General features: G+C 48.7%; 1 protein-coding gene across 4 annotated transcripts in view; it reads left to right on the top strand.

Moving 5' to 3' along the window:
- DPP3 (dipeptidyl peptidase 3) overlaps window positions 1-24,558 on the top strand; it is a 31,962-nt gene extending 7,404 nt beyond the window's left edge. For 3 of the 4 annotated variants that reach the window (XM_019645467.1, XM_019645470.1, XM_019645469.1), the window contains 16 exons: window positions 3,519-3,608; window positions 4,183-4,320; window positions 4,854-4,928; window positions 5,505-5,598; window positions 8,282-8,412; window positions 8,525-8,655; window positions 8,730-8,788; window positions 11,308-11,502; window positions 11,696-11,808; window positions 12,176-12,268; window positions 13,836-13,898; window positions 13,998-14,122; window positions 14,239-14,359; window positions 15,429-15,608; window positions 21,868-22,030; window positions 24,002-24,556. In XM_019645467.1, the coding sequence (XP_019501012.1) occupies window positions 3,519-3,608; window positions 4,183-4,320; window positions 4,854-4,928; window positions 5,505-5,598; window positions 8,282-8,412; window positions 8,525-8,655; window positions 8,730-8,788; window positions 11,308-11,502; window positions 11,696-11,808; window positions 12,176-12,268; window positions 13,836-13,898; window positions 13,998-14,122; window positions 14,239-14,359; window positions 15,429-15,608; window positions 21,868-22,030; window positions 24,002-24,174 (1,944 nt within the window). In that variant the 3' untranslated portion in view covers window positions 24,175-24,556. Of the gene's footprint in view, window positions 1-3,518; window positions 3,609-4,182; window positions 4,321-4,853; window positions 4,929-5,504; window positions 5,599-8,281; window positions 8,413-8,524; window positions 8,656-8,729; window positions 8,789-11,307; window positions 11,503-11,695; window positions 11,809-12,175; window positions 12,269-13,835; window positions 13,899-13,997; window positions 14,123-14,238; window positions 14,360-15,428; window positions 15,609-21,867; window positions 22,031-24,001 lie in introns of all 4 variants that reach the window. The other variant, XM_019645468.1, reaches the window with a different exon arrangement.
- Window positions 24,559-24,998: the final 440 nt, after the last annotated feature.

Raw genomic sequence — 24,998 nt, 5'->3', positions numbered from 1 at the left:
GAGGTGAGGGGGATTAATAGCAATGTGTCTTTTACTATAATACACTTTTTATTTAAACATTCACTGTATTTTTTTATCGCACCTCAATAGATAGATCCAGCAGGCAGAAAAGACATAGTTGAACTCAAAAACACATCAATCAGCTGAATATAATAGACATATATAAACTACATTCAACAACAGCATCTCAAACTCACATGGGACATTCATCAAGACAGACCACATTCTGGGCCATAAAACACATCTTAACAAATTTTAAAAGAATAGAAATAATATAATGTCTGCTCTCAGATCAAAATGGAATTAAACTAGAAATCAATAACAAGATAGCTGGAATATCCCCAAATATTTGAAGATTAAACAACATGCTTCTAAAAACACATGGGTCAAAGAAATCTCAAGAGAAATTTTAAAATATTTTGAACTAAATGAAAATAAAAGCAACTTATCAAAATTTGTGGGATGATTTCCTCAACAAAGACTGTACAAAAAACCTACAGCGAACATCATATTTAATAGTGACAAACTCAAAGCTTTCCCACTAAGATCAGGAACAAGGCAAGGATGGTCCCTCTCGCCACTGCTTTTCAACGTTGTATTGGAAGTGCTAGCTAACGCAATAAGCAAGAAAAGGAAATAAAAGTATCAGATTGACAAGAAAGACAAAATCATCTTTGTTGTAGATAACATGTTCGTCTATGTAGAAAACTGAAAGAGTTGACAACAAAATTCCTGGAACTAATAAGCAATTACAGCAGGGTTATAGGATGCAAAGTTAATAGATAAAAGTTAATTGCCTTCTTATATACCAGCAATGAACAAGTAGAATTTGAAATTAAAAACAATATCATTTACGATAAAAAAGAATACTTAGTTATAAATTTAATAAAATATGTGCAAGACCTATCTGAGGAAAACTATAAAACTGATGGAATATATCGAAGAGCTAAATAAATGTAGAGACATTTCAGGTTCATGAATAGGAAGAAGACTCAATATTGTCAAGTTGTCAGTTCTTCCTACTTGATCTACAGAATCAATGCAATCCAAATCAAAATCCCAGCAAGTTATTTTGTGGGTATCAACAAGCTGATTCTAAAGTTTTTATGGAGAATAGCCAACACAATAGTGAAGGAGAAGAACAAAATTGGAGGACTGGCACCATTCGCCTTCAAGACTTACTATCAATGTACAGTAATCAAGTAATTGTGGTGTTGGCAAAAGAATAGACAAATAGACCAATGGAATAGAATAAAGAGCCCAGAAATAGACTCTCTTAAATATAGCTAACTGATCTTTGACGAAATGAGCAAAGGGAATACCATGGAGAAAAAATAGTCTTTTAGGCAAATGATGCTGAAACAACTGAACAGCCACATGCAAAAAAAATGAATCTAGACACAGATTATATATTCTTTACAAAAATTAATTCAAAATGGATCACAGACTTAAATACAAAACTATAAAACTCCTAGAAGATAATAAAAGAGGCACTCTAGATGACCTTGGGGATAACTTTTTAGATACACCACAGAGTATGATCCTTGAAAGAAATAATTGATAAGCTACGCTTCCTTGAAATTAAAAATTTCTGCTCTGTGAAAGACACTGTCAAGAGAATGAAAAGACAAGCTACAGACTGGGAAAAAATATTTGCAAAAGATGTTTGACAAAGGACAGTTATCCAAAATATACGAAGAACTCTTAACACTCAACAATAAGCAAACAAGAATCCCAGTTAAAAAATGGGCCAAAGACCTTAACAGATATTTCACCGAGAAGATGTACGATGGCAAATGAGCATATGAAAAGATACTGCACATCATATGTCATTAGGGAATTTCAAACTTAAAAAATAATGAAATACTTCTACATACGCATTAGATTGGCCAACATCCAAAACACTGACAACCAAATGTTGACAAGATGTGGAACAACAGGAACTCTCTTTCATTACTGGTGGGAAGGCAAAATTGTACAACCTCTGTGGAAGAGAGTTTGGCAGCTTCTTACAAAGCTAAACATAACTCTTACCATACAATCGAGCAATCACGCTCCTTGGTCTTGACCAAGGTGAAAACTTGAAAGGAGGTAAAAACTTAGGTCCACCCAAATATCTGCACACGGAAGTTTTAGTAGCTATATTCATAATTGCCAAAATGTGGACGCAACCAAGATGGCCTTTGGTAGCTGAATCAATCCACTGTGGTCCGTCCAGACAATGGGATGTTTATTATTCATTGTTAAAAATAAATGAGCTCTCAAGCCATGAAAAGACGTGGAGCAAGTTAAATGCATATTACTAAGTGAAAGAAAGCAATTAAAAAAGTCTACCTACTGTGTGATTCTAACTATATGATATTCTGGAAAAGGCAAAACTATGGAGACAGTAACAAGATGAGTGGTTGCCAGGCATTGGCGGGAGGACAGATTTTTATTTAGGGCTGTGAAACTTCTCTGTATGATAGAATAATCTATCGTACATAATGGTGGATAGATGCCATACATCTGTCCAAACCACAGAATGTACAACACCAAGGGTGAGCCCTAATGTCATCTATGGTCTTTGCGTGATAATGTGTCAGTATAGGTTTGTCAGCTGTAACAAATGTAGAACTCTAGTGGGGGATGGTGACAATGTGGGGAGGTTGTGCTTACGTGGAAGAAGGGGGTACCTGGTAGAGCACTGTACCTGCCCAATTTTGCCATGAACCTAAAAAAATAAACTCTATTTAATTCTAATAAAATAAAGTCTATTTTAAAAAAGAGTTATTGGCTTACATAATTGAAGAGCTCAGGGCTAGGGGAGGCTCCAGGCATGGCTAGATTCAGGAGCTCAGTGACACCATAGCAATGCAGTCTTCATCTCTCAGCTTTGCTTTCTTTCCTGACTCCAGCAGGGAGCTCCAGGGGCCCCAGGCTTGATGACCCCTAGTACGAAACAGGCTCTCTCTGCACCTGGGAAATTGCTTGGCGAGGGAGGGCTCTTAGTGGACAGCTTGAGCCTATGCCCACCCCTGCAGTGGGGGAGGGGAGATCCTCCCCCCGCTCCCCAAAGGAAGATTGAGGCTTTGTTGCTGGAGAAAGGGAGACTAGATTTTGGGCCAGAAAAAGCCATGGAGTAGATGATCAGGCAGGACCCCTCCAGCCCTAACATTTGATGCCTCTGGTGCCAGCAGCCTGCCAGGTTGGGGGCAGAGGACAGGCTTTCTGTAGGAGATGGTGTTTGAACTGGGCCTTAAAGGTCCTATGGGACGGCTGCAGGTGACTGAGAGGGTGTTGGGCGTAGCGGGAACAAAGGTGGATGTGTTTGGGAGCTGCTGAGAAGACCATTTTAGTGGGACGGGGGTGTGTGAAGATATGTTGGGGCCAGGCGGGGGCCTTCCGGGATCTGGGTCCTGCCCCCACATTTCCCAGCCTCACCCATACTGGTTCCTCTGGGTGTTAACATCTCAGGAGGGCACCTCCTTGGGGCGGGAAGCTGTGTCTCCACATGTCTGATGCCCACCTCCCTCCAGGCGTTCCTGGTCTATACTGCGGGGGTCTACTCCAACATGGGCAACTACAAGTCCTTCGGCGACACCAAGTTTGTTCCCAATCTGCCAAAGGTGAGCTGAAGGAGGGCGGGGGAAGATGGGAAATTGGGGGCCATTGGGATGGGAGGGAGGTCCTGAGCGGAGCCCTGACCCTATCATGCCACGCTGCGTGACCTCAGGTCAGCCACCCAGCCTTGCAGGGTGCAGCCTCCTCCTGACTGTGCTGACCTAAGGAGCGGGCAAGAGAGGACGTGGAAGTGCTCTGTGAACTGTTAGGTGCTTGCAGAAATGAAGCCTGTTGGTCATCCCTGGGGACAGTGGAGAAGCCTGGGGACAGGAATCCCTCCCTGGGACTGGGGCTCAGGCTCATCTGGGGCTGAGGCAACTCTAACACCAGGCCCTCTAGCCCTCACTGTGCACACGAACTGCCTGGCGATCGTGTTGAAATGCAGCTTCTGATTGAAAGGTCTGCAGTGGGGCCCGAAATTTGACATTTCTCAGGCAATCCCAATGCTGCTGGTCCCTCGAGCGCACTTGGAGCTGGAAAGCCTTAGATTGTGGGAGAAGAGCTTGGGGGTGGCTGTGGAGGCTCCAGAAGGTGGATTTGCGTGGTGTGGCTGGGCCAGTGACCTCCCTTCCCCTGCAGGAGAAGCTGGAACGTGTGATCCTGGGGAGTAAGGCCGCCCAGCAGCATCCAGAAGCCGTCAGGGGCCTCTGGCAGACCTGCGGGGAGCTCATATTCTCTCTGGAGCCGAGGCTTCGACATCTCGGGCTAGGGAAGGAGGTGAGGCCCCCAACCACACGGGAGAGTGGAGGGCGTCCTTTGAGGCTACCTGGTATGGAAAGAAGGGACCCAATGGCGAGTCAGGGGGCTCTGCCTCACACTCTGAGGCAAAGCTGCTCCCCACTGTGGGCCTCAGTTTTGCCATCTGTAAAATGGGAAGCAGGTTGGGTGGGATGGTGTGTGCAGAAGGAGGGAAGGAGAGAAGAGCTGAGGGCTGGAGGGAGCTAAGGAGAGGAAAGGCGGGGGACCCAGGCTTCGGCCTCTGGAGGCCGCTTGGGAACTGCATAGGGTGAGTGACATGGGAAGCCTTAGGGTTGGGCCGGCCCGTGAGAGGCTGCAGCAGAGCTGCAGAAGGGCCTCTGTTTGTTGTTTGTGTTACCATTTTTCCCCTGGAAAGAGATGGAGGGGGATGGGGTGGAGGCTGCTGAGAAGGAGGTGCAGGAAGCTGGGGCTAGAGAGCGTGCGCTGGGAAGGGGTTCACCAGCTACCTGCAGCCCTTGACCTCAGCACTCCTTTCCGTCCTTCGCCGACAGGGCATCACTACCTATTTCTCAGGAGACTGTACCATGGAAGATGCCAAACTGGCCCAAGACTTTCTGGACTCACAGGTTTGGGGAACTTGGGACAGTGGTTGGATGGGGCCTCCTCGCCACTGGCGCCTACTCCTGGGTCTTAGCTTGGGTCAGAGACACGGGCATCTTGGGTTTTGGAGGTGGAGAAGACTTGGGGATCCTTGTCTAAGAGTCAGCCTGGCTCGAAGGAAGATGCCCTCACCCCACCGCAGGCTGAAGGGCAGGTCGAGGCAGAACATGAGAACTGCTGGGGAGTCCACATGTGGGGTTCACCTCCCAGCTCAGCTGCTCAGCAGCTGTGTGACCAGTTTCCCTGTCTGTGACATGGGGCCTGCCTCGTGTAGCCCTGGGTTAGCTGAGGTCACGTGGTACCTGGCACAGCTAAGTCAGTGCTTAGTAAAAGTTAGTGCTCAGCGTACTGAACGGCGCAGCACAGGAGAGGCTGCCCCCCGGCTCTGTCTCCTCCCTGCTGACTCAGGCAGGTCCCCAGGGGGCCCCGGCCCGCTTTGCCTCTGTGTCTCCTCTCCCTGGTGTGACACGCTTTCCCTCCGCCTCCCCCAGAACCCTCTCTGGACTCACTCTCCCCTAATCCCCTGCCCTGGTCTTTTCCAGAACCTCAGTGCCTATAACACACGGCTCTTCAAGGAGGTCGGCCAGGATGGGAAGCCCCATTACGAGGTGCGGCTGGCTTCTGTGCTCGGCACAGGTGAGCTCCTTTCTGTATATATGGGGACGGTGAACTTAGTAAACTCGGCTTCCTAAATATCTCTCAAAGTACCTCAAGGTCAAGCCCAGATCCATCTCGAAGGGCTCTGTTGTTCATAACTCCTTGGTTACGATTTTACATTTGCCTAAACCAAAAGGGGACTTTCCAGCCTTGGGTAATTAAGAAGCCCAGAGTAGGAAGTCTTCAGACACAGCTGGTTCCAGCTGCTCAGACAGTATTCTTGGAAATGTCTAACTGACTCTGGGTGGTGAACACACAATGCAATATATAGATGATGTATTATAGCATTGTACACTTGAAACCTATATAATTTTACAAGCCAATGTCACCCCGATAAATTTAATAACAATTTAAAGTTTAATTAAAAAAACAAACAAACATTCTCTCTCTGTCTCTTGGCTGGGCTCTCTTTGACTTCATCCACAGCTACTCCCACAGAGGGCCTGATAGACACGAGCCTGGCCATTTCAGCAGAAGGAGGGTCCTTTTCTCCCAGAAGCTTCTTCATAAGGTCTTGGAGTAGCTCTAGTTTCTCTATTTTGGACCCTGTATTTGTCTGTGAACCAATCCCTGTGGTCAAGGGCCAGGTCTCTGATTGGCTAGATCTGGTCCCAAGCCTACCTCAGAGCCAGGCAGTGAGGTCGGCCCCTCCCACCTCCTGAACTGGAGGTAGTAGTGGTGGGGGGGGTTCTCAAAGGAAAATGGGGGTCTGTTTCAAGGGGAAAATGGATGCAGCGTGGACAGGAATGCCCAGGCCCCTATGAGACCTTTGCAGTGTGGCCCTCCCTCTCCCACCCACCTACAGCTTCTCAGCTCCCAGCCCCATTGTCCTTCCCAGTCCTCCCCTGAGACTCCATGCCCCAGCCATGCTCGACAGCTTCCAGGTCCCTGAAAGCGCCGTGTTCTCACACACACTCTTTCCAGGCCTTTGCACAGTCTGCTCCCTCCCACCCTGACTGGAATGTTCTCCCTCCCCTCTAGATGTTCACCTGATGACATCTGCTCATCCTTCAGGCCCTGCTTGGATGTCACCTTCTCCAGGGGCTTTCCCTGTCTTCCCATAACTGAGTCCCGGCCTCTCTGCTTCCCCACCAGCACACCCAGTCATTTCCCAGTTACTTTTCTGTTTCCTCTACTTGCCTGCTAGCCCCTTGAGCGGAGGGACTGTGTGTTTCCTTCACCAGTGTCTCCCCGGTGGCTAGCACTTGGTAGATACTCAGATATTCGGTGTATGAATAAATGAAGATGGGTGGGGAACTGCACTCCTGGTGGCGGGAACAGCATGAGCTGAGGCAGAGTGGCAGGAAAGTTTAGGAATTAGCAAGTAGTTTGATTTGACTAGGGAAAGGGATATAGACTTCAAGGGAATGGGAGTAGATCACACCAGAATATAAACTGGGCCGGTACTTATAGGATGCAATATAGGACAGTGGCTTTGGAGTCAGGCTGCCTGAGTGCATCAGTTATCTATTGCTGTGTGACAAACATCCCCCAATTTAGTGATATAAACCCACCTTTTCATGCTCACGGACTGTGTGGTCAGGAATTTGGATGGGGCACGCTAGGAACAGCTTGCCTCTGTTTGACGATGGCCAAGGCCTCAACTGGGAGGACTTGGAGACTGGGGCTGACTTGACCGCTGGGAGCTGGAATCATTTACAGGTTTCCTTACTCACATCCAGCGTTATATGCCAGCTGTCTGTCAGCTGGGACCTCAGCTGGGACCTCAACCAGAACGCCTCCCGTGGCTTTGTCATAGTGCTCACTATGGCTGGGCTCCAAGAGCGAGCACTCGGAGAGAGCCAGGCTGAAGCTGTGTCGTCTTTTATGACCAAGCCTCAGCAGTCACAAGTATCACTTCTGCTGTCGTCACAAGCCTTCCCTCCTTCAACAGGAGGGAATATAGCCCCCACGTCCTGATGGGAGATGGGAGATTCTGTGGCTATCTTATTTTTTCTTTACATAACTAGAAGTATATTTTATTGATCAGAGGCAACAAGCAAAATACAACAGTATGTCAGTATCCCAAAGCTTCTGTAACAAATCGCCACAAATTTATTGGCGTGAAACAGCATACAATTATTCTGTTACAGTTCTGGAGGCCCAAAGTCTAAAACAAAACTCCAGTTCCTTCTGGAGCCTTCAGGGCAAAATCCGTTTCCTTGCCTCTCAGCTTCTAGAAGCTGCCTGCATTGCTTGGCTCACGGCCCTTCCTCACAACTCTCCAACTTCTTTCTTATCACACCTACTCCCCAGTCACCCTCTTGTTTTCTTATAAGGACCATTGTCGTTACATATTGGGTAGGGCCATCTTTTTAAAATACAGTCTGCCACACTGGAATTGAATCCTTCTGTGCTACTTGTTGCCCGTGTGACCTTAGAATTAACCTCTCGGTGCCTTAGTTTCCCCATCTGTAAAATGGAGATAATAATTCCCCTCTTCCCCCCAGACTCATGTGAGGCTTAAAGGAGTTGCTACCTGTAAAGCACTTAGAACATTTCATGCTACATCATGTGTATATTTGTGAAGATGGACGTTGATGCGAGTTTCTGGAGGCAGTGGGCAGCCACAGGAGAGCTTAGAGTAGAAGAATATCCCGGTGAGAAGCCTGCTGGGGTGTTTCATTCTCGCCATTCCCCTGAGCTACCCTTTTCCCCTCAGAGCCTGCTCTGGACTCGGAAATGACTTCCAAGCTGAAGAGCTACAAATTCCAGGAGAGCCATTTCCAGGTGACCCGGGGGGACTATGCACCCATCCTCCAGAAAGTGGTGGAGCACCTGGAGAAGGCTAAGGTAGGGCCGGCTGGGGCTCGAGGTGTGTGGACTCCAGAGCCCTCTGGGAAGCACCGCGGGGGTAAGGGGTGGGTGGGTGGCCTGAGGCTGATCAACCCCTGCTCACCCCCAGACGTATGCAGCCAACAGCCACCAGGAGCAGATGCTGGCCCAGTACATAGAAAGCTTCACCCAGGGCTCCGTCGAGGCCCACAAGAGGGGCTCCCGCTTCTGGATCCAGGACAAGGGCCCCATTGTGGAGAGGTGAGGGGCCCAGCCTCATCCCGCCCCACCCCTCCTTCTTGCCCCTCCTGCATCTCTGCCCTTCTCTCCCTCAGTTACATCGGGTTCATCGAGAGCTACCGAGACCCCTTTGGTTCCCGTGGAGAGTTTGAAGGTAACTTCCAGGAGGCGGGAGGTCAGATCGGTAACCCTTTCCCCGTGTCCCCCTGAGGACTCTCCCCTTCCCCCTGGGCAGTAAGACTAACAATTACAACTGCCATTGTTGATGACGTGCCACGTACTGGACACTTACTTATATTAGCTCATTTATCCGATGAGGATTTCTGCCCTCTCTTTACAGATGTGGGAACCGAGGCACAGTAGGTACCAGGTGGCCAAGCCCAGGTGCCTTGGCTCTGAACCATTTTGCTGTGCTGCCTCTGGTAATTCTGGTCTGGGTACCAGATTACCAGGCTTTGTGACCTTGGGCCAATTAACCCCACTTCTGAGCATCAGTCATTCCCTTTTGGGTGTCAGGGAAAGTGAGACATTATATTCAGACTACTCAGCACAATGCTAGGCACATAAAAGTGCTGGTGAGTGGGAGCCTAAGTAACATGACTGTGAACTTGACTCTGCTGCTGTCATCCCAGGGCACGTGGCAGGCTGCCTTGGCCCCTATGCCCACACCCACTACAGGATCTACCTGTGCAAGGCAGGGCATCCAGCTTGAGAATTTAGACTTGTCTCTGCCAAGCCCCTGGATATAGAGTCTGGAATATCCAGCTGCCAGAAGCCAGAGAAACTAGCCGGGGAGGAGAGAGGAAGGCGCCAGCAGCCCACGGGCAGCTCGGATCTGAGCCCATAGATCCAGGCCCAGGGACAGTGCAGAAGGGGACAGGTGGCCTAGGAGTCTGAGGGGGAGACAGGTGTGCATACCTGCAGCTTTCCTGCCCAGGCCCTAATTTGCCAGGCCTGCTGTGAAGGCCAAGACCCAAGGGCCTCCTCAGCACCCTCCATCTCAGATGCCCCCCATTATAACTCATTGTTATTAGAAAGGTAGTCCATGTTCATAGTCAAAAATTTTGAAAATACAGAAAAAAAAATCAGCTGTGATTTCACCTGCCCCAAGGTTAAAATTTAGGATATACTTTTTGTTTTTATAGAGAGCTTATAAATGTTTTAAACCATGTAATTGTGTGTGTGTGTGTGTGTGTGTGTGTGTGTGTGTAACTTAAAAATCCATGTTTGTTGTAAGTAATTAGAACAGTACAGAAGTATGTAGAATAAAATGTGAATCTCTTTTACTACCTTCTCGTATGTCACTCCTCTTCAGAGGTCACCACAGCTCACGGTTGAGCACAAGTCCTTCCAGACCTTTGTCTAAGCATTGACACACGTACATTACTTTTAATTCATCCAGGTAGATATTATAAATATTATACATATTGTTCTGTCATTTGCTGTTTTCACTTAATGGTATAGCTTGATATCTTTTCAAATCAGTACATATAGACCTACCACATTCTTTGTTTTTTTAAGGGTTTTTGTTCTTTTAAATTTTATTGGGGAACAGTGTGTTTTTCCAGGACCCATCAGCTCCAAGTCAAGTAGTTTCAATCTAGCTGTGGAGGGCGCAGCTCCTTGACCCATGTGGGAATCGAACCGGCAACCTTGGTGTTATGAGCCTGTGCTCTAATCACCTGAGCTAACCGGCCACCCCTACCACATTCTTTTTAATAGCTGCTTAATATTCACACTATATATCATAAATAATTCCCATGACGTTTGATACTGTCCTACATGTCTAACAGTTGCATGATGTGCCATCATATAGCTGCCCCATAATTTATTTAATCAATCCCCAATTGTTGGACATTTAGATTGCTTTTCCTTCTTTGCTATTTTAATTATTCTCTCTTTCTGGCCTGACGTGACGATTCCACTGGACAGAGTGGATCCGGACATGGATGCTTTGTCAAGCCTGACCTGTGGCCAGGTTAACTTATTCTTCTCAAGAGCCTGACCAGGAATAGTCTAGGCCAGGCCTTTCTGAGGTATAGTCCATTCAGAGCTAATAGGAATTACATCCAGAAGAAGGGTTTGGTGCTAAGCAGCCAGGGGTCTCTGTCTGCAGGACTTTTCAGTACCTTTAATATGTAAATGTGATTAGGAACCTCTAAGAACTTGGAGATAGCATTGCCCAAACTTATTTGATCGGGAAGCTCTTTCTTTATGAAGCCTCACATAGAAAAATGTGTTGTATGGAGGGCATTTTGGAAACACTGCTTTGAGCCAGGAACTCGAACTGCATTAAGTGTGAAAGGATCAGTCCCAGTCCTCCTGTTCAGCAGCCTTGCGCACTGCCACACAAACCAAATGTTCTAACCATGCGGGACAGCTCACACTTCCCCCCAAAAGAAGAGCATCTTTCTTTGCTCATGTAGTTCCTTCTGCTGGGAATCTGATCCTTTCCGTACCACCCACTACGTACTTGCCATAAACTCCTTTAAGATCCATCTCAGCTGTTACCCAGTGAAGCCTTCTCTCCACGCCCTGCTCACCCCAGTGACCTCCGTGATCCCCAGTGGCCAGTACAGGGTCATCGCACACAGCAGGCATTCACTACACACATGAAGACTGGAGGGGTGAGACCCTTCCCGAGCAACCCACAGACCCCTCTCTCCCCTGCAGGCTTCGTGGCCATGGTGAACAAGGCCATGAGTGCCAAGTTTGAGCAGCTGGTGGCGAGCGCGGAGCAGCTGCTGAAGGAGCTGCCCTGGCCCCCGGCCTTCGAGAAGGACAAGTTCCTCACCCCCGACTTCACCTCCCTGGATGTTCTCACCTTCGCTGGTTCCGGCATCCCTGCTGGCATCAACATCCCCAACTGTGAGCATCCTCAGCCCATCCATAGCATCCCCCAACCCCCAAGAACCTCCATTTAGAGTCACCCCCTCCCCGCCACATGTTACACCTGGCCTCGAGTTTCCCTGCTCCGTTCACCATCCCAGCCTGTTGCTCTTGTCTGTGACTCTTGACCTTTGCCCCTTCTCCCTGGTCTCCTCCCTGCCCTCTCCTTCAGATGACGACCTGAGGCAGACAGAAGGCTTTAAGAATGTGTCACTGGGGAATGTACTGGCCGTGGCCTATGCCACGCAGCGTGAGAAGCTCACCTTCCTGGAGGAGGATGACAAGGTGGGCACTGGGAGCCCCGGGGTCAGGGCTGGGCCTCTCACCTAACCTCTGCGGCCAGCAGGAAGGCAGACAGCCCAGGGGAAAGAGCACGGCTTCGGTCCTGGCTCTGCCGCTTCCCAGCCACGTGACCTTGTAACTTTGGAGCCTGTTTTCCTCATCACCTGTCAAACACGGGAGGCAGTCCCTTCCTCCCGGGTTGTTGCAAGGATGAGATGGACCACCTAGTGCCCCGTGTGGCGCCTGGTGTGTAGTAGGCCTTTACGAAACATGTGTCATGATGGGCCCTCGGCCTGGCAGACAGGGTGTTGGCAGGCTATGTGGCCTCGGTGGGACAGTGGACAGCATGGGTCTCCGCTTGTCTTGGCAGGACCTGTATATCCGCTGGAAGGGGCCCTCCTTCGATGTGCAGGTGGGGCTGCATGAACTGCTGGGCCATGGCAGCGGCAAGCTCTTTGTGCAGGTAAGAGCGTGACTGGTGGACCCTCAGTACCCAGGCCTGCAGCTCCCTTCCCCCATGATCAGCCCTTCCCAAGCAGGAAGCTGCTTCAGTCCTTGCCCTCAGTGTCCCTCCCTCCCATAAGATGTCCCAGGTGCTCCAAAGATTGAATGGGACCTGCCGGACAGTCCAGCTGATGTCCCCCCACCGCAGAGTCTCTTGCTCAGTAGGAATTGCTTGGCCCGTACCAAGGAGGCCTGCCCTGAGGGTGTGACTCAGGCAGTCCAGGGGACAAAGAAGCTGGGAGGGCCTGGGCTCTGGATGCGCCCAGTCCTGAGGCTGCAGCACTGCCTGTCTTTGCACTGCTGTTCCCTGGAGCCTATACGTTTCCAGGCATTCTAGGGGGCTGCTCCTCCCTAGAGCAGCTCCTTCCTGCCAGCTGGCCAGAGTGGCTGGAGCCCTCTCGACACCCACTCAGGGAATATGAAAAAGACAGCCTTTCTCATAGGCTGAGAAGAGCCCATTGTGGACCCCAAGCACAGAGCTGCACAGATGAGATGCCTGGCGGCAGGTGGGGCGAAGACAACAGAATGTGGGGCTCCAGATGGGGCCTGCTCCCTGTGGGGTGGAGGTGCCCCCTGAACAGGGAAGGGAGGGCTGGAGCTTGGGCCTGGGTCTGGGCCTGGAAGTCAGGAGGATTCAGAGAACAGCTGGTGAGGGCAGCAGCCTGCTGTCAGGCCTTGTCCAGGCTTTGAGTCACAGCAAAGTAGGGACAAATAGGGCCACTCTGTGGCTTTGAATAAGTCAGTTCCCCTCACTGATCCTCAGGTGGCCCATCTGTAAAATGGGGTTCCTGACCCCCACTCTATGGGCTGTTGTGAGGAATAAAAGCGAAGCCCTGGGGCTTGCCCGGAACACAGGAAGCCCTTGGCAAGTGGGCATTCTTGTTAAGAAACAGTGGGCACAGAGGCTGTGTCTGATTCTGCTGTGGGGCTCTTAGTCTCTGAGCCTCACTTTCTTCCTCTGGGAAGTGGGGTAACCACCTTCCTTGGAGGGTGATGGTGAGGATTTAGTGGGTGATGCGCAAAAGATAGGCATGTGGACAGCACGGTGAGGGTGATGCTTGTTCGAGGTAGAGAAGCACATGCTGGGCACAGGGAGAAGGGCTGGGGTGCACAGAGGGAGGAGCCGCCATGCTCTCTGGCCCACCTGCTGGGACACCTCTGGGTCTGGGTCTTCACAGGACTTCGGGCAAGTCCCGCCCCTCTCTGGCCCTTGGGCAAGCCCCGCCTCTCTCTGGCCCTTGGGCAAGCCTTGCCCCTCTCTGGCCCTCAGAGTCGCTCTCTGTGCAGTGGGGCAGTGGCCCTGGTTCTTCCACCTCCCGGGGACTCTGAGAGAGCAGCAGGTGTCACCGGACTCAGGTTTGAAGGCAGCAGTGTGTCCGTGGACCTGCTGCTGCTTCCATCTGCTCACTGCTCCCTGGTCACCTTTCTGAGCCACTCGTCAGGCCCTGGGCTCCCAGGGCTGAAGGCCTGGATCTGAGCAGGGGCACCTGTCCATCACTCGCCCCATGTCAATGACCCTTCTGCAGGATGAGAAAGGAGTGTTCAACTTTGACCAGGAGACAGTGGTCAACCCAGAGACAGGGGAGCAGGTGAGGACAGCCTCGGCGGAGCCCCAGGATGCTGGGAGGGTGGGCACGGGTGGGGTGGCCGCAGCCCCTAAGCCTGCTTCCTGGGACCTCCCCTTCCAGATTCAGAGCTGGTACCGGAGCGGGGAGACCTGGGACAGCAAGTTCAGCACCATCGCCTCAAGCTATGAAGAGTGCCGGGCCGAGAGCGTGGGCCTCTACCTCTGCCTGCAGCCCCAAGTGCTGGAGTACGAGCAGCAGGCGTGGGGGCAGGCCTCCCCTGTGGGTGGTGGAGGGGTGCCAGCAGGGAGGGCAGGGCCCAGGCAGCCTTGGACACCCCACCACCTCCCTCTCCTTCCCCTAGGATCTTTGGCTTCGAGGGGTCTGATGCAGAAGATGTGATCTACGTGAACTGGCTCAACATGGTTCGGGCTGGGCTGCTCGCCCTAGAGTTCTACACCCCTGAGGCCTCCAACTGGAGACAGGTGGGGAGCCCCCAGGAACAGGGGAGCCTGAAGTAGGGGCCAGGATCAGGACTTTGGATTCAGGGATGGGACCACCATACCTATGAGGCCCATGAACTGGGTTTAATCTCAGATTCCACTGCGTATGGGGGCGTGTCATGTCACTGTTGCGAGCCTCAGCATCTCTGTGAAATGGGAATAATAATCTCCCTGCCCACTTTGAGGGTGAATCAAATCAGAGGCATTACTGTGACTCCTGATAGATGACTTGCATAGGACTTACTCCGTGCCATGCACAGTTATAAGCACTTTATGTAAATGAACTCGTTTGTGCCCAGTATCAACCCCAGGAGGTAGGTACTATTATTACTCTTATTTTAGAGATGATGGAGTTGAGGTATAAGGAGATTAAGTCACTCACCGGTAAGCAGCAGAGCCTGGATTCAAATCCAAACAGCCTGCCTCTAGAGCCATCAGGCTGGACTGCTCAGTTATGAGGTGTACTTTGGAAATAGAGTAAGCAATAGAAATGGTTTAAAAAGTCAAATAAGCTTGTTTTAAGGAGGCAATATTATGTTATCAAAAGAACACAAATTTTAGAATGAGGCAACTTGGGTCTGAGTCCTTGCTCTCCCTTACCAGCTGTGTGACTCTGAATAAGTCACTTTACGTCTCTGGGCCTATGTTTTGTCATCTGTAAACTGGGGATAATGATGCCCTTTTTGTCCCTCTGTTGAATGCAGACAAGATGGTGGAAGAGAAAGTGTTTGGGATCCTGTTGGTGAAGGACACTTGGGGGTAACTGCTGTCATCAGGGTGGGGTTTGGAGAGGCAGAGAGCATGTTGGTGACAAGGGGGAGCATAGGTGCTGCCTGGAAGTGGCCTTCCTGTCCCCCAGGGCAGCCTGCCCTCCCTTATGGGCAGAGGAAGGAGGAAGTATCTGAGGGGAGAGGAATAGGCAGAAAAGGGGAGAATAAAATGGTAAGAATAATTGACAGCGCCCACGTACTATATATCAGGCCTCAGACCAAGCACTTCATGTATCTCATCTCAGAGCTGCAAATGACTTCTCTCTCCTGGGCCCCGGCAGGCTCATATGCAGGCCCGGTTTGTGATCCTGAGGGTCTTGCTGGAGGCTGGCGAGGGCCTCGTTACCGTCACTCCCACCACAGGCTCTGATGGGCGCCCAGATGCCCGGGTCCACCTTGACCGTAGCAAGATCCGGTCCGTGGGCAAGCCTGCCCTGGAGCGGTTCCTACGGAGACTTCAGGTAAGTGTAGACCTCTCACCTCAGAGGGCCTCTCCAACCTCACCCTATTTCCCCACCCTTTAACGCTGCCTCATAGCCTCTCGATTGATTGATTGATGCATTCATTCATTCATTCATTCAATGAGTCTATGTACCGAGTGTTAGTTACCGTGTGCCATGCACTGTGAGCATTTTCTTTTAAAGATTTTATTGGGGAATTGGGGAAGGGGGACAGCCAAGTTGTCCTTCAGTCTTAGTTGTGGAGGGCACAGCTAGCTCAGCTCTAAGTCCAGTCGTCATCCTGCCGCCCGAAGGCAGCTCGCGGCTGCTCAGCTCAAGGTGTTATGTTCAATCCTAGTTGCAGGTGGAGTAGCCCACCATCCCATGCAGGAGTCGAACTGGCAACCTTGTTAGGAGCACGTGCTCTCACCAGCTGAGCCATCCAGCCACCTTTTGGCAGCTCAGCAGCAGCTCAGCTCGGGCGCAGCTCACTGGCCCATGTGGGAATTGAACCGGCAATCCTGTTGCTCAGAGCTTGCGCTCTTAACCATCTGAGCCACTTGGCAAGCCCTTGTGAGCATTTTCTTACATTTTAGTGAAGAAGGTAGATAATAGACATGCAAACAATGAGTGAACAAGGTAGTTCCAGATCATGACAAGAGCTATAAAGACAGTAAAACTGTGATGTGACAGCGAATGAGGTTGGAGGGGAAATTGAAATTGCAGAGCAAGATGTGACAGTGAGTAAGATTGCAGAGCTTGGGTGATCAGGGAAGGCTTCTTGGAGGAGGTGGTGTTTGAGCTGGTATTTGAGCTGGTATTTATTCAGAGCAGAAGAAACAGAAAGCATAAAGGCTGGACTTAGGACTGAAATGAGCTTGGTGGGTTGAAGGAGAGAAGGAGGCCTGGAGCTTGGTGAGGGAAGGAGGGGAGGACAGCAGTCAGCACAACCCTGCCTTCCTCTCAGGTAGGGATGCTCAGAGTTGGGAGACCTTTTGGGGGTTCTGGGGCCAGTACTCACCAGCCATGTAATTGGGGCAACATACTTCTTGCTGGGCCCCACTTTTCTCATCTGTTCAACGGGATACATCACTTGCCTCACCTGGCAAGAATTAAGTGAAACAAAATACATGTGGAACTGAGTGAATAGTACGTTGTGCTACCCAAGCCAGTGTGACATTAAATGTGGTCCATGGGCCAGCAGCATCAGCTTAACCAGGAGCTGGTTAGAAGAGCAGATTCTCGGGCCCACCCCAGACCTCCTGATTCAGACATTCTGAGAGCAGGGCCCAGGACTCTGCATGGTTACCAGCTTCCCATGTGATTCTGACACTCAAGAAAGTTTGAGAACCACTGCTAAACCATTCTTTACCGTGCAGTACTGTCCGGGGTTCTGCTGGCTTTTCATCCTTCAATTCAGCAAATATCTCTGTATGATTATACTCCCACTGATTTCCAGAAAGGATTTAAGGTATTTTTCCATAAAAGATGTGTTTTGCCATTAAAGTAAAATAAAATTAGAAGTTAAAAATCATCAGATGCAAAATGCAATGTGGTGCCTTGGGTTAGATTCTGGAATAGAAAAAGGACATTAATGGCACAACTAGTGAAATCTAAATAAAGTCTGTAATAGTAACCTACCATTTTTGTAAGACGTTAGCAACATAGGAAACTGGGCAGGGGCATGCGGCAACTCTCTGCACTCTCTTCGCAACTTTCCTGTATATCTAAAATTATTCCAGAAGAGTTCATTGATAATAATGAGTCACTAAATGAAGGAATCAAATGTCCCAAACCCTAGGCCAGTATTGAACTGCGACCGAGTAATGAACAAGCAGAGTGGTCCTTTGTAGAGACGGAGCCGGCTGGGTCTCTGTACAAGAGGAGTCATCAGAGAATGGACAGTGTCCTCAGCAGTAGTTTTACAGAAGATTGGAATATAGAAGCATTTTTGGTGTGGTTGTTTCTTTTATCAGCCCCCTAATAAAAGCGAACAGCACAGCAAGGAGACAACAAGCAGAGAAGATGAAGGCTTCAGTCAGTGTCACGAACATCACCTTGCTTACCCTATGTTGTAAAAATGGGCAAGGTGAGGTACAAATCCATACTTCTGGCATCTTGGAAGGGCTGGCATCAATAGACTTAACTCCCACATGAACAGTGCTGGTGAGCCCCAGCCACTGCGTCTGGATGTTTAGACATTTGGACATGGCACGATTCTCTAGTTTGCTGGGTCCACTTCCTATCACTGCACCTGCCTTGGTCAGGTTTATGATACCATCTGGCTTCCATTGGCATTTGAGTTGCCAACGCTCCGGTTTAATAAGCTCCTGGGGTCTAGCATGTCGGCTTAATGAATGTGTGTTCAGCACTTTCTGGGTGTTAGTTACTATGGGGAAGAGAGAAAAGTGAACTGTTTTCTTTAACTTCCTCCCAAGAGTTCCTAGCTGGTTTTATTTATTCTGAAGCTAGGGCAAACCATTCTTACCCTGATTTTTAAGAGGTGGAAACTTACTTGGAGGGAGCCCTAGTAGGAGTCCTGCTGCACCCCCCTGTGAATCGGCAGAAGTAGGGATCAGACCCACAAAATGTTAGATGTTTGAAAAAGAATCAAATGAATCTCCCAGAAACAGACTATATAATCGCTGAAACTCAAAATAGGCATGTTAAACAGGTTTTAGATGCAGCTGGATATAAAAGGAATTATCCAGCATGTAGCATAGAGAGACAAAGATAGAAAATTTGAAAGAGAGGTTAAGAGACATGGAAGATAGTGTGAAAAGGTCTAATGTGCATAAACTGAAGTTCCAAGGGGAAAGGAGAGGGAATATTACACAAGATAATGTCTGAGAATTTCCTTGGACTGATTAAAGACCCAATTTATAAATCTATCAAGTTAAAAATTCAGGGGAGAGAGGGAAACAAGTAGAAAGTAGGAGGAAAATCACAAATGTAAGAGCTGACACAAATGAACTGAAAAGAGAAGACCAAAAGTAGATTAATTAAAAAGCTATGGGGGCGGCTGGTTAGCTCAGTTGGTTAGAGCGCCATGCTCACAACACCAAGGTTGCTGGTTCAATTCTCACATGGGCCGCTGAGCTGCGCCCTCCACAACTAGATTGAAACAATTCCTTGACTGGGAGCTGATGGGTCCTGGAAAAACACACTGTTCCCCAGTAGGAAAAAAAAGCTAATAAAATTGAGAGACATTTGACAAGATTTGTCAAGAAAAAGAGCGAAGGCACAAATAAGAGGAGAAATTTAAAAGGGCACATACTGGGCCGGCCGAGTGGCGCGTTGGTTAACAGCTGGCTTGGGATGCCAGAGGGCCCCGGTTCGGATCCCACATATGAGGGCCAGTGACACTGCCCTCTACAGCTGAGATGCTGAACAACAGCTCAACCTGGAGCTGGGCTGCCGTGAGTCGCTGGCGACTGCGTAGGCTGCAACCCCTGCTGCAGTGGGTTGCCACGGGCTACCGTGTGTAGCCAGCAGCCAGCGCGAGCGGCCAGCAGCCGCCAGTGAGCGGCCGTCCAGAAGCCGGCAACTGATCTGCCTCTCCCAGGAAGAGCGCAATGATGGTGCCAACTTGGGCCAGTGAAGCAACGTCCTCCACAACTAGACTGAAGAACAAAAGGACAACAACTTGTCTGTTCCCTTCCCTCAATTCCCCAGCGTTGTTCCCATCCCCCAATTCCTCAATAAAAATCTTTAAAAAAATAATAAAAATTAAAAAAAAATAAAAGGGCACATACTGCAAATATAGCAGAAATTTATGGCAATAAAATTTATAACTTAGGTGAAATGACAAATTCTAGAAAAATATAACTTATTAAAATAACTCATGAATAGATAGCTTGAATAGTCTTATAATCATTATAGAAATTAAATCAGTGGTCTAAAATCTTCATACAAAAAATTCTAAGCCTACAGCGTTTTATAGGTAAATCCTACCAAATATTTAAGTAATAGATGGCATCGATTTTACTTACATTCTTCCAAATAATAGAAAAAGAGAGTTTCCCACCTCATTTTATGATGCTAGTTTGACCTTGACACCAAAATCAAAGATAGTTCAAGAAAGGAAAGCGTAAATGCCAAAATTCTAAACAAAATTTGCTCAAGTTTGGCAGACCAAATCCAGAAAATACCAACTTGGGTTTATCCCAGAAATGCAAGGTTTATTTACTATTAGAAAATATATTTATGAAAATCACTCTATTAACAGATTAAAGAAGAAAAACCATGATCAACTCAATAGATTTAGAAAAAGCTCTTGAAAGTCATTTATACCCACTTATGATAAAAAAAATCCTCTTAGAAAACTCAAAGTTGAAAAGAATTTTCTTAACTGATAGTGTTTCAAAAAATGGAAATAAAATAAATGTCTCATCTGTTGAAATACTAAAACATTCCCCTTACAGTCAGGAAGAGGACAGAAATGCTCCCTAGTTCCACTTCTGATCAACAATGTACTGAAGGTCCTAGGTTTTGGAAGGAAACAAGAAAAATAAATGAAAGTTTAGGCGTTAGAGAGGAAGAAACAAAACTCGGCGTTTTGCAGATGATATGACTGTCTATGTAGGCAAGCCAAGAGAACCCACAGAGAAATTATTGAAATTAATAAAAGAGTTCAGCAAGGTTGAATAAAATCCCAAGAGGGTTTTTCATGGAACTTGACAAGCTGATTGTAAAATTTAGATGGAAGCATAAAGGACCATGAGTAACAGCCAAGACATTTCTGAAGCTGAACCGTCCAGGGGACTTACTCTGCCAGATACCAAAATTCTAAGATTATTGAGTTCAGTGTGACTCTGGGCAGCAATAGACAAGTTGACCAGTCGAACGGAGCCAAGAACTGGGTATTGACTGTTTGGTATATGACAGAGGGCATTGCAGCTCACTGGAGAAAGGAGGGACCGTTTAATAAGTGGTGCTGGCACAGTAGGTTATCCTTATGGAGAAACAAATTGGATTTCTACCTTATACTGTAGACAGAATCAATCCCAGAGAGATGAAAAGCTTAAATGTGAAAGGCAAAGTTTTAAACTGAGGGAATATCGTTATGACCTCAGGGTGAAGGAAAATTGCTCCAAACACGAGAAGCACAAGCTATCAAGGAAATGATTGGTCCCTTTAACTACATTAAAAATAACATTTATTCATCACAAGTTACCATAAAGAGGTGAGAAGACAATTCTTAAATTCGGGGAGGGTATTTGCCACATATATGTTAACAAAGGTTAGCATCTAAACATATATAAAGAACTTAAAAAAAAAAGTGAAGACAACCCAATGGAAAAATAAGCAAAATTCATGAACAGAAAATGAAAATGGGAAGCTCACTGACTTATGGGAAGATGTTCAACCTCATTAGTAATTAGGGAAGCACAAGTCAAACTACATGAGTTTACCCCACCCCACCCCCGGCTGGCAAAAATGAAAAAGTGCCAGCACCAGCCTGGTATGCTGAGCAGTGAGGACTGCTGCCGCTGCTTCTGGGAGTGGAAGTTAGTACAGCTTCGGAGAACAACATGGGTATTGCCATTTAAGGTCACACAGTCTTCCGACCTCCAGACCATCAATTCTGCTGGTGAAACCTGCATCTGATCATCATAAAAGGACGTCCATATTAGTCCTGAGGGGCCAAAAGCACAAGTTACACACCTACAGTAAAAGAGGTTAAATTGCGGTGTGTTTAGAAGTGGGGTACCATACAGTAGGGAGAAGGGTGAGCTATGGCTGCATGCACGAATGCAGATGGATCTCAAACATAGCAGAAAAAGCAAATCACAGAACACGGGCAAAAATGGACAGAATGCTTGAGAGTAAAACTCAGGGAAAACAAGGGAATAAAAGCACAGAAGGAAGGACTGTTTCCTCAGATCGGGAGGCCACAGGGTGCAGCCAAGGAGGGGTCATTGGACTAACACTTAACCTGGGTGGTGCTTGTATGAGTGTCTTACTATTTTTTATAACATATATACTAGATATTGTGTGTGAATTATTTTATTAAAAAAAAAAAAGTGGGTGATGGTAATGCGGTAATGCTTTCCGTGTCCACAGCTCAAATGAGAAACATTAGCTTCATTTTAACGGGCACTTAACTATGAGCTAAGTAAGCACTTGATCTGCGGTTCTCACGTATTCAGCACGGCAACACTGTGAGAGCGGATACGGTCCAGGGCTGGGCACCATCAGCTGTGGCCCTGGCAGAGCCCTGGGGGGAGATACAGGGTGGGCACCCATCTAGGCAGTGACCCAATCTGCCTTCCCACAGGTGCTAAAGTCCACGGGGGATGTGGCTGGCGGCCGGGCCCTGTACGAGGGGTATGCGGCGGTCACTGATGTGCCCCCCGAGTGTTTCCTCACCCTCAGGGACACCGTGCTGCTCCGCAAGGAATCTCGGAAGCTCATCGTTCAGCCCAACACTCGACTCGAAGGTAATGGACTCCTGAGCCTGTTTTGGGGTGCCTTGCAGCCCTTTGGGAGCACAAAGGAGGCCTGGAACTGACTGGGAGCTCAGGGAGGGCTACCTGGGGTGAGCCTGCTTCTCTCCCTGCCACGGTCCTCCCCATGCCAAACCTCAGACCAAAACCCTGGCACCTACCAGCACCATCACCACCACCACACATACAGGGTCACGTTGGTTGTAAGATGGCAACAGAAGGTTTGAGAAAGGCGAGCAGAGCAGGGGCTAGTGGAACAGGCAGACCCCAGGTGCTGGAGAATCAGACCTCGCCCGGGAGCAAGGTCAGGTCAGGCAGTGAGTTGGGACCCAGCAGGCCAAGTGGAACCCAGGCGACAATGTGACTCGGCAGAGCTCAGGACAGACATCAGGAGCCCTGTGGTCTCTCTCCCTTCTCAAGGGATGATTCTGTTCTCAGAAGCCCTGACCCTGTCTACATGGCACTTGGACTTTTTGTATGAAAAGCCCTTGACTCGTCTTTTCCAACATCTGTCCCATGAGACAGTGCCAATCAGTAGTTAGAGCGTGAGCTTCAGAACTGATCTGTGACCTTGGCCTAGTCACTTGAACTTTCTGGGTTTGGGTTTATTCATAAAGCCAGCATTAATGGTGTGCTGACACTATAGCGAACCTGAAGATCACACCCACCTTCGAGGGAATCAGGGAAGGTTTTGAGGAGGAAGTGGTAGTTAAAAGAGGCCTGAAGGACAGGTAGTGGCGGTCCTTCTGGAAGGTGCTGATAGCTAACTTCTGAGGACTTCATATGCCAGGCACTGGGTAATCCATGGATTAACTCTCAGCCATTCAATGAGGAAGTTATCTCCTTTTTTTTTTAAATTGGGGAATTGGGGGAGGGGAACAGCATTGGGGAATCAAGGAAGGGGAACAGACCTTCAGTCTGGTTGTGGAGGATGTTGCTTCACTGGCCCATGTTGGTATTATGATCAATGCGCTCTTCCCTGCTGAGGCAGATTGGTCACTGGCCATTGGACAGCCGCTCATGGCAGCTCACGGCAGCTCACTCCGTCGTGGGAGACTCATAGCAGTCCAGCTCCAGGTCGAGCTGTTGTTCACCATCTTAGCTGTAGAGGGCACAGTGTTACTGGCCCATGTGGGATCCGAACTGGCGGCCCTGCTGCTCAGAGCTCGCGCTCCCAAGCCATCTCTTAACCAACGAGCCACTTGGCTGGCCCATGTTATCTCCATTTTTCGCCTGGAAACTGAGACACAGAGGGGCTGTGTATTTGCCTGAGGTCACACAGCTAGTGGGCGGCAGAACCAGAATTTGAACTTGTGCCATCTGAACCCAGAGCCTGTGCTCTGAGCTGTGTACACCCCACGATACCAGAGAGTACACCAAGGCTGGTGGGTGGGTAGAGCAGTGAAAGTGTGCTAGAGGGAAGTGCTTCCCAGGGGGACCCTCGGAACAGCCCCATTTAACAGATGAGTAAATAGGCTCAGAGATAGTGCTGCTGATGGTGGCTAGCACTTGTTGAGCACTTCCTCAATGCGTTGTTGTATTTAATTACCACAGCTTCTTGAAAGAAGAGGTACTGTGCTCATCCCCATTTTACAGATGAGGAAACTGAGACTTAGAGAACTTAAGAAACTTGCCCAAATTCTCACAGTAGACAGAGATGAAGCAACTGCTGAACTGGAAGGTCCTGGAGGCCAAGGACTGTGTCTGATTCACCTAGCATGGCACCTGCTGTAAACCTTTATTAAGTGAATGAACAAATGAATCCAGCAATTCACTAAGCATTCCTCCTTTAATATTTTCTTCCTCACTGGGTTATTGTAAGGATTAAATTAGATAATACACCTAAAACACTGAGCACAATTTTAGGCACATGGTAACTCAGGAAGAACTAGCCGCTCCCATGATGATTCTGCTCCCCTATGAAGACCTTTTCCTGCAGCTGTTTTCTCTCCATCTGTTTCCCAGGCTCAGAAGTACAGCTTCTTGAATACGAAGCCTCAGCTGCTGGCCTCATCCGATCCTTCTCCGAGCGCTTCCCAGAGGATGGGCCAGAGTTGGAGGAGGTCCTCACCCAGTTGGCCACAGCTGATGCCCGGTTCTGGAAGTGCCCCAGTGAGGCCCCATCTGGCCAGGCTTGAAGCAGATTTGTGCAGCCCCTTCCCCTACTACATCAAACCGAGGCTGCCAGTAGCCCCCTTTTTGTGAGTGTATTAGGGGTGAGGGGTGGGGCAGGATCTCAGGCCTTGGTGCTACCTCAGCCGAGGGTGGTGACACTAACCCCTTCCATCTGTTAGCACTTTCCAGTTTACCAAGTGCTTCCCCTGTGTTATCTTATTTGATCTGTGCTGCCCTCTGTAGAGTGGGCAAGGCAGGGCGCCTTACCCTGCTTCCCAGATAAGGAAATGGAAGTTCTGAGAAGTGACCGGTCTAGATCCTGCAGGACTCAAAACCTCTCCCAGTACAATACTCTTCATGTTTTGCTTTTATAACCAGAAAAATAAATATTAGAAACAACCACCATCTTTGGAGTTCGTGCGATTCTTCCTTGTCTTTGCCTCGCTTCTCTTTTGCTTCTGGGAGGTTAGTGGGATCAAAGTCTGGGGAGCGGGATCATTTTTAGGCTACCATCCACGACAGGATTTTGACATCACCTCTAAGTGAGGATAGGAATAGTTACTAAGATGAGCACTGCACAGTTTGTATCCTTTTTTGTGGCATTTCTTGTATTTTAAAAAATTCTGGGACCTAAAAAGTGGAAACCCTCAACTTCCATCAGGAGCCTAGGATTTAATCTCTTAAGCCTTGTGGATTTTTTTCTTTTTGTTTTCTTTTTGTCGTGTTTTGTTTTTGAGCCTGGACCTCTACTGTGAGGCAGGAAGAAAGGACATGATCCCTTTTCAACCTGAAGGGGGGACAAGGTACTTTTGCTGCTCCTAAACACTGGAAGGGCTCGCTTCTCCAG

The sequence above is a fragment of the Hipposideros armiger genome, unplaced genomic scaffold, assembly GCF_001890085.2.
Source record: "Hipposideros armiger isolate ML-2016 unplaced genomic scaffold, ASM189008v1 scaffold_93, whole genome shotgun sequence".
Classification (NCBI taxonomy): domain Eukaryota; kingdom Metazoa; phylum Chordata; class Mammalia; order Chiroptera; family Hipposideridae; genus Hipposideros; species Hipposideros armiger.
The sequence above is the reverse complement of the archived record's forward strand: the minus strand, read 5'-3'. Positions and strand labels throughout refer to the sequence as shown.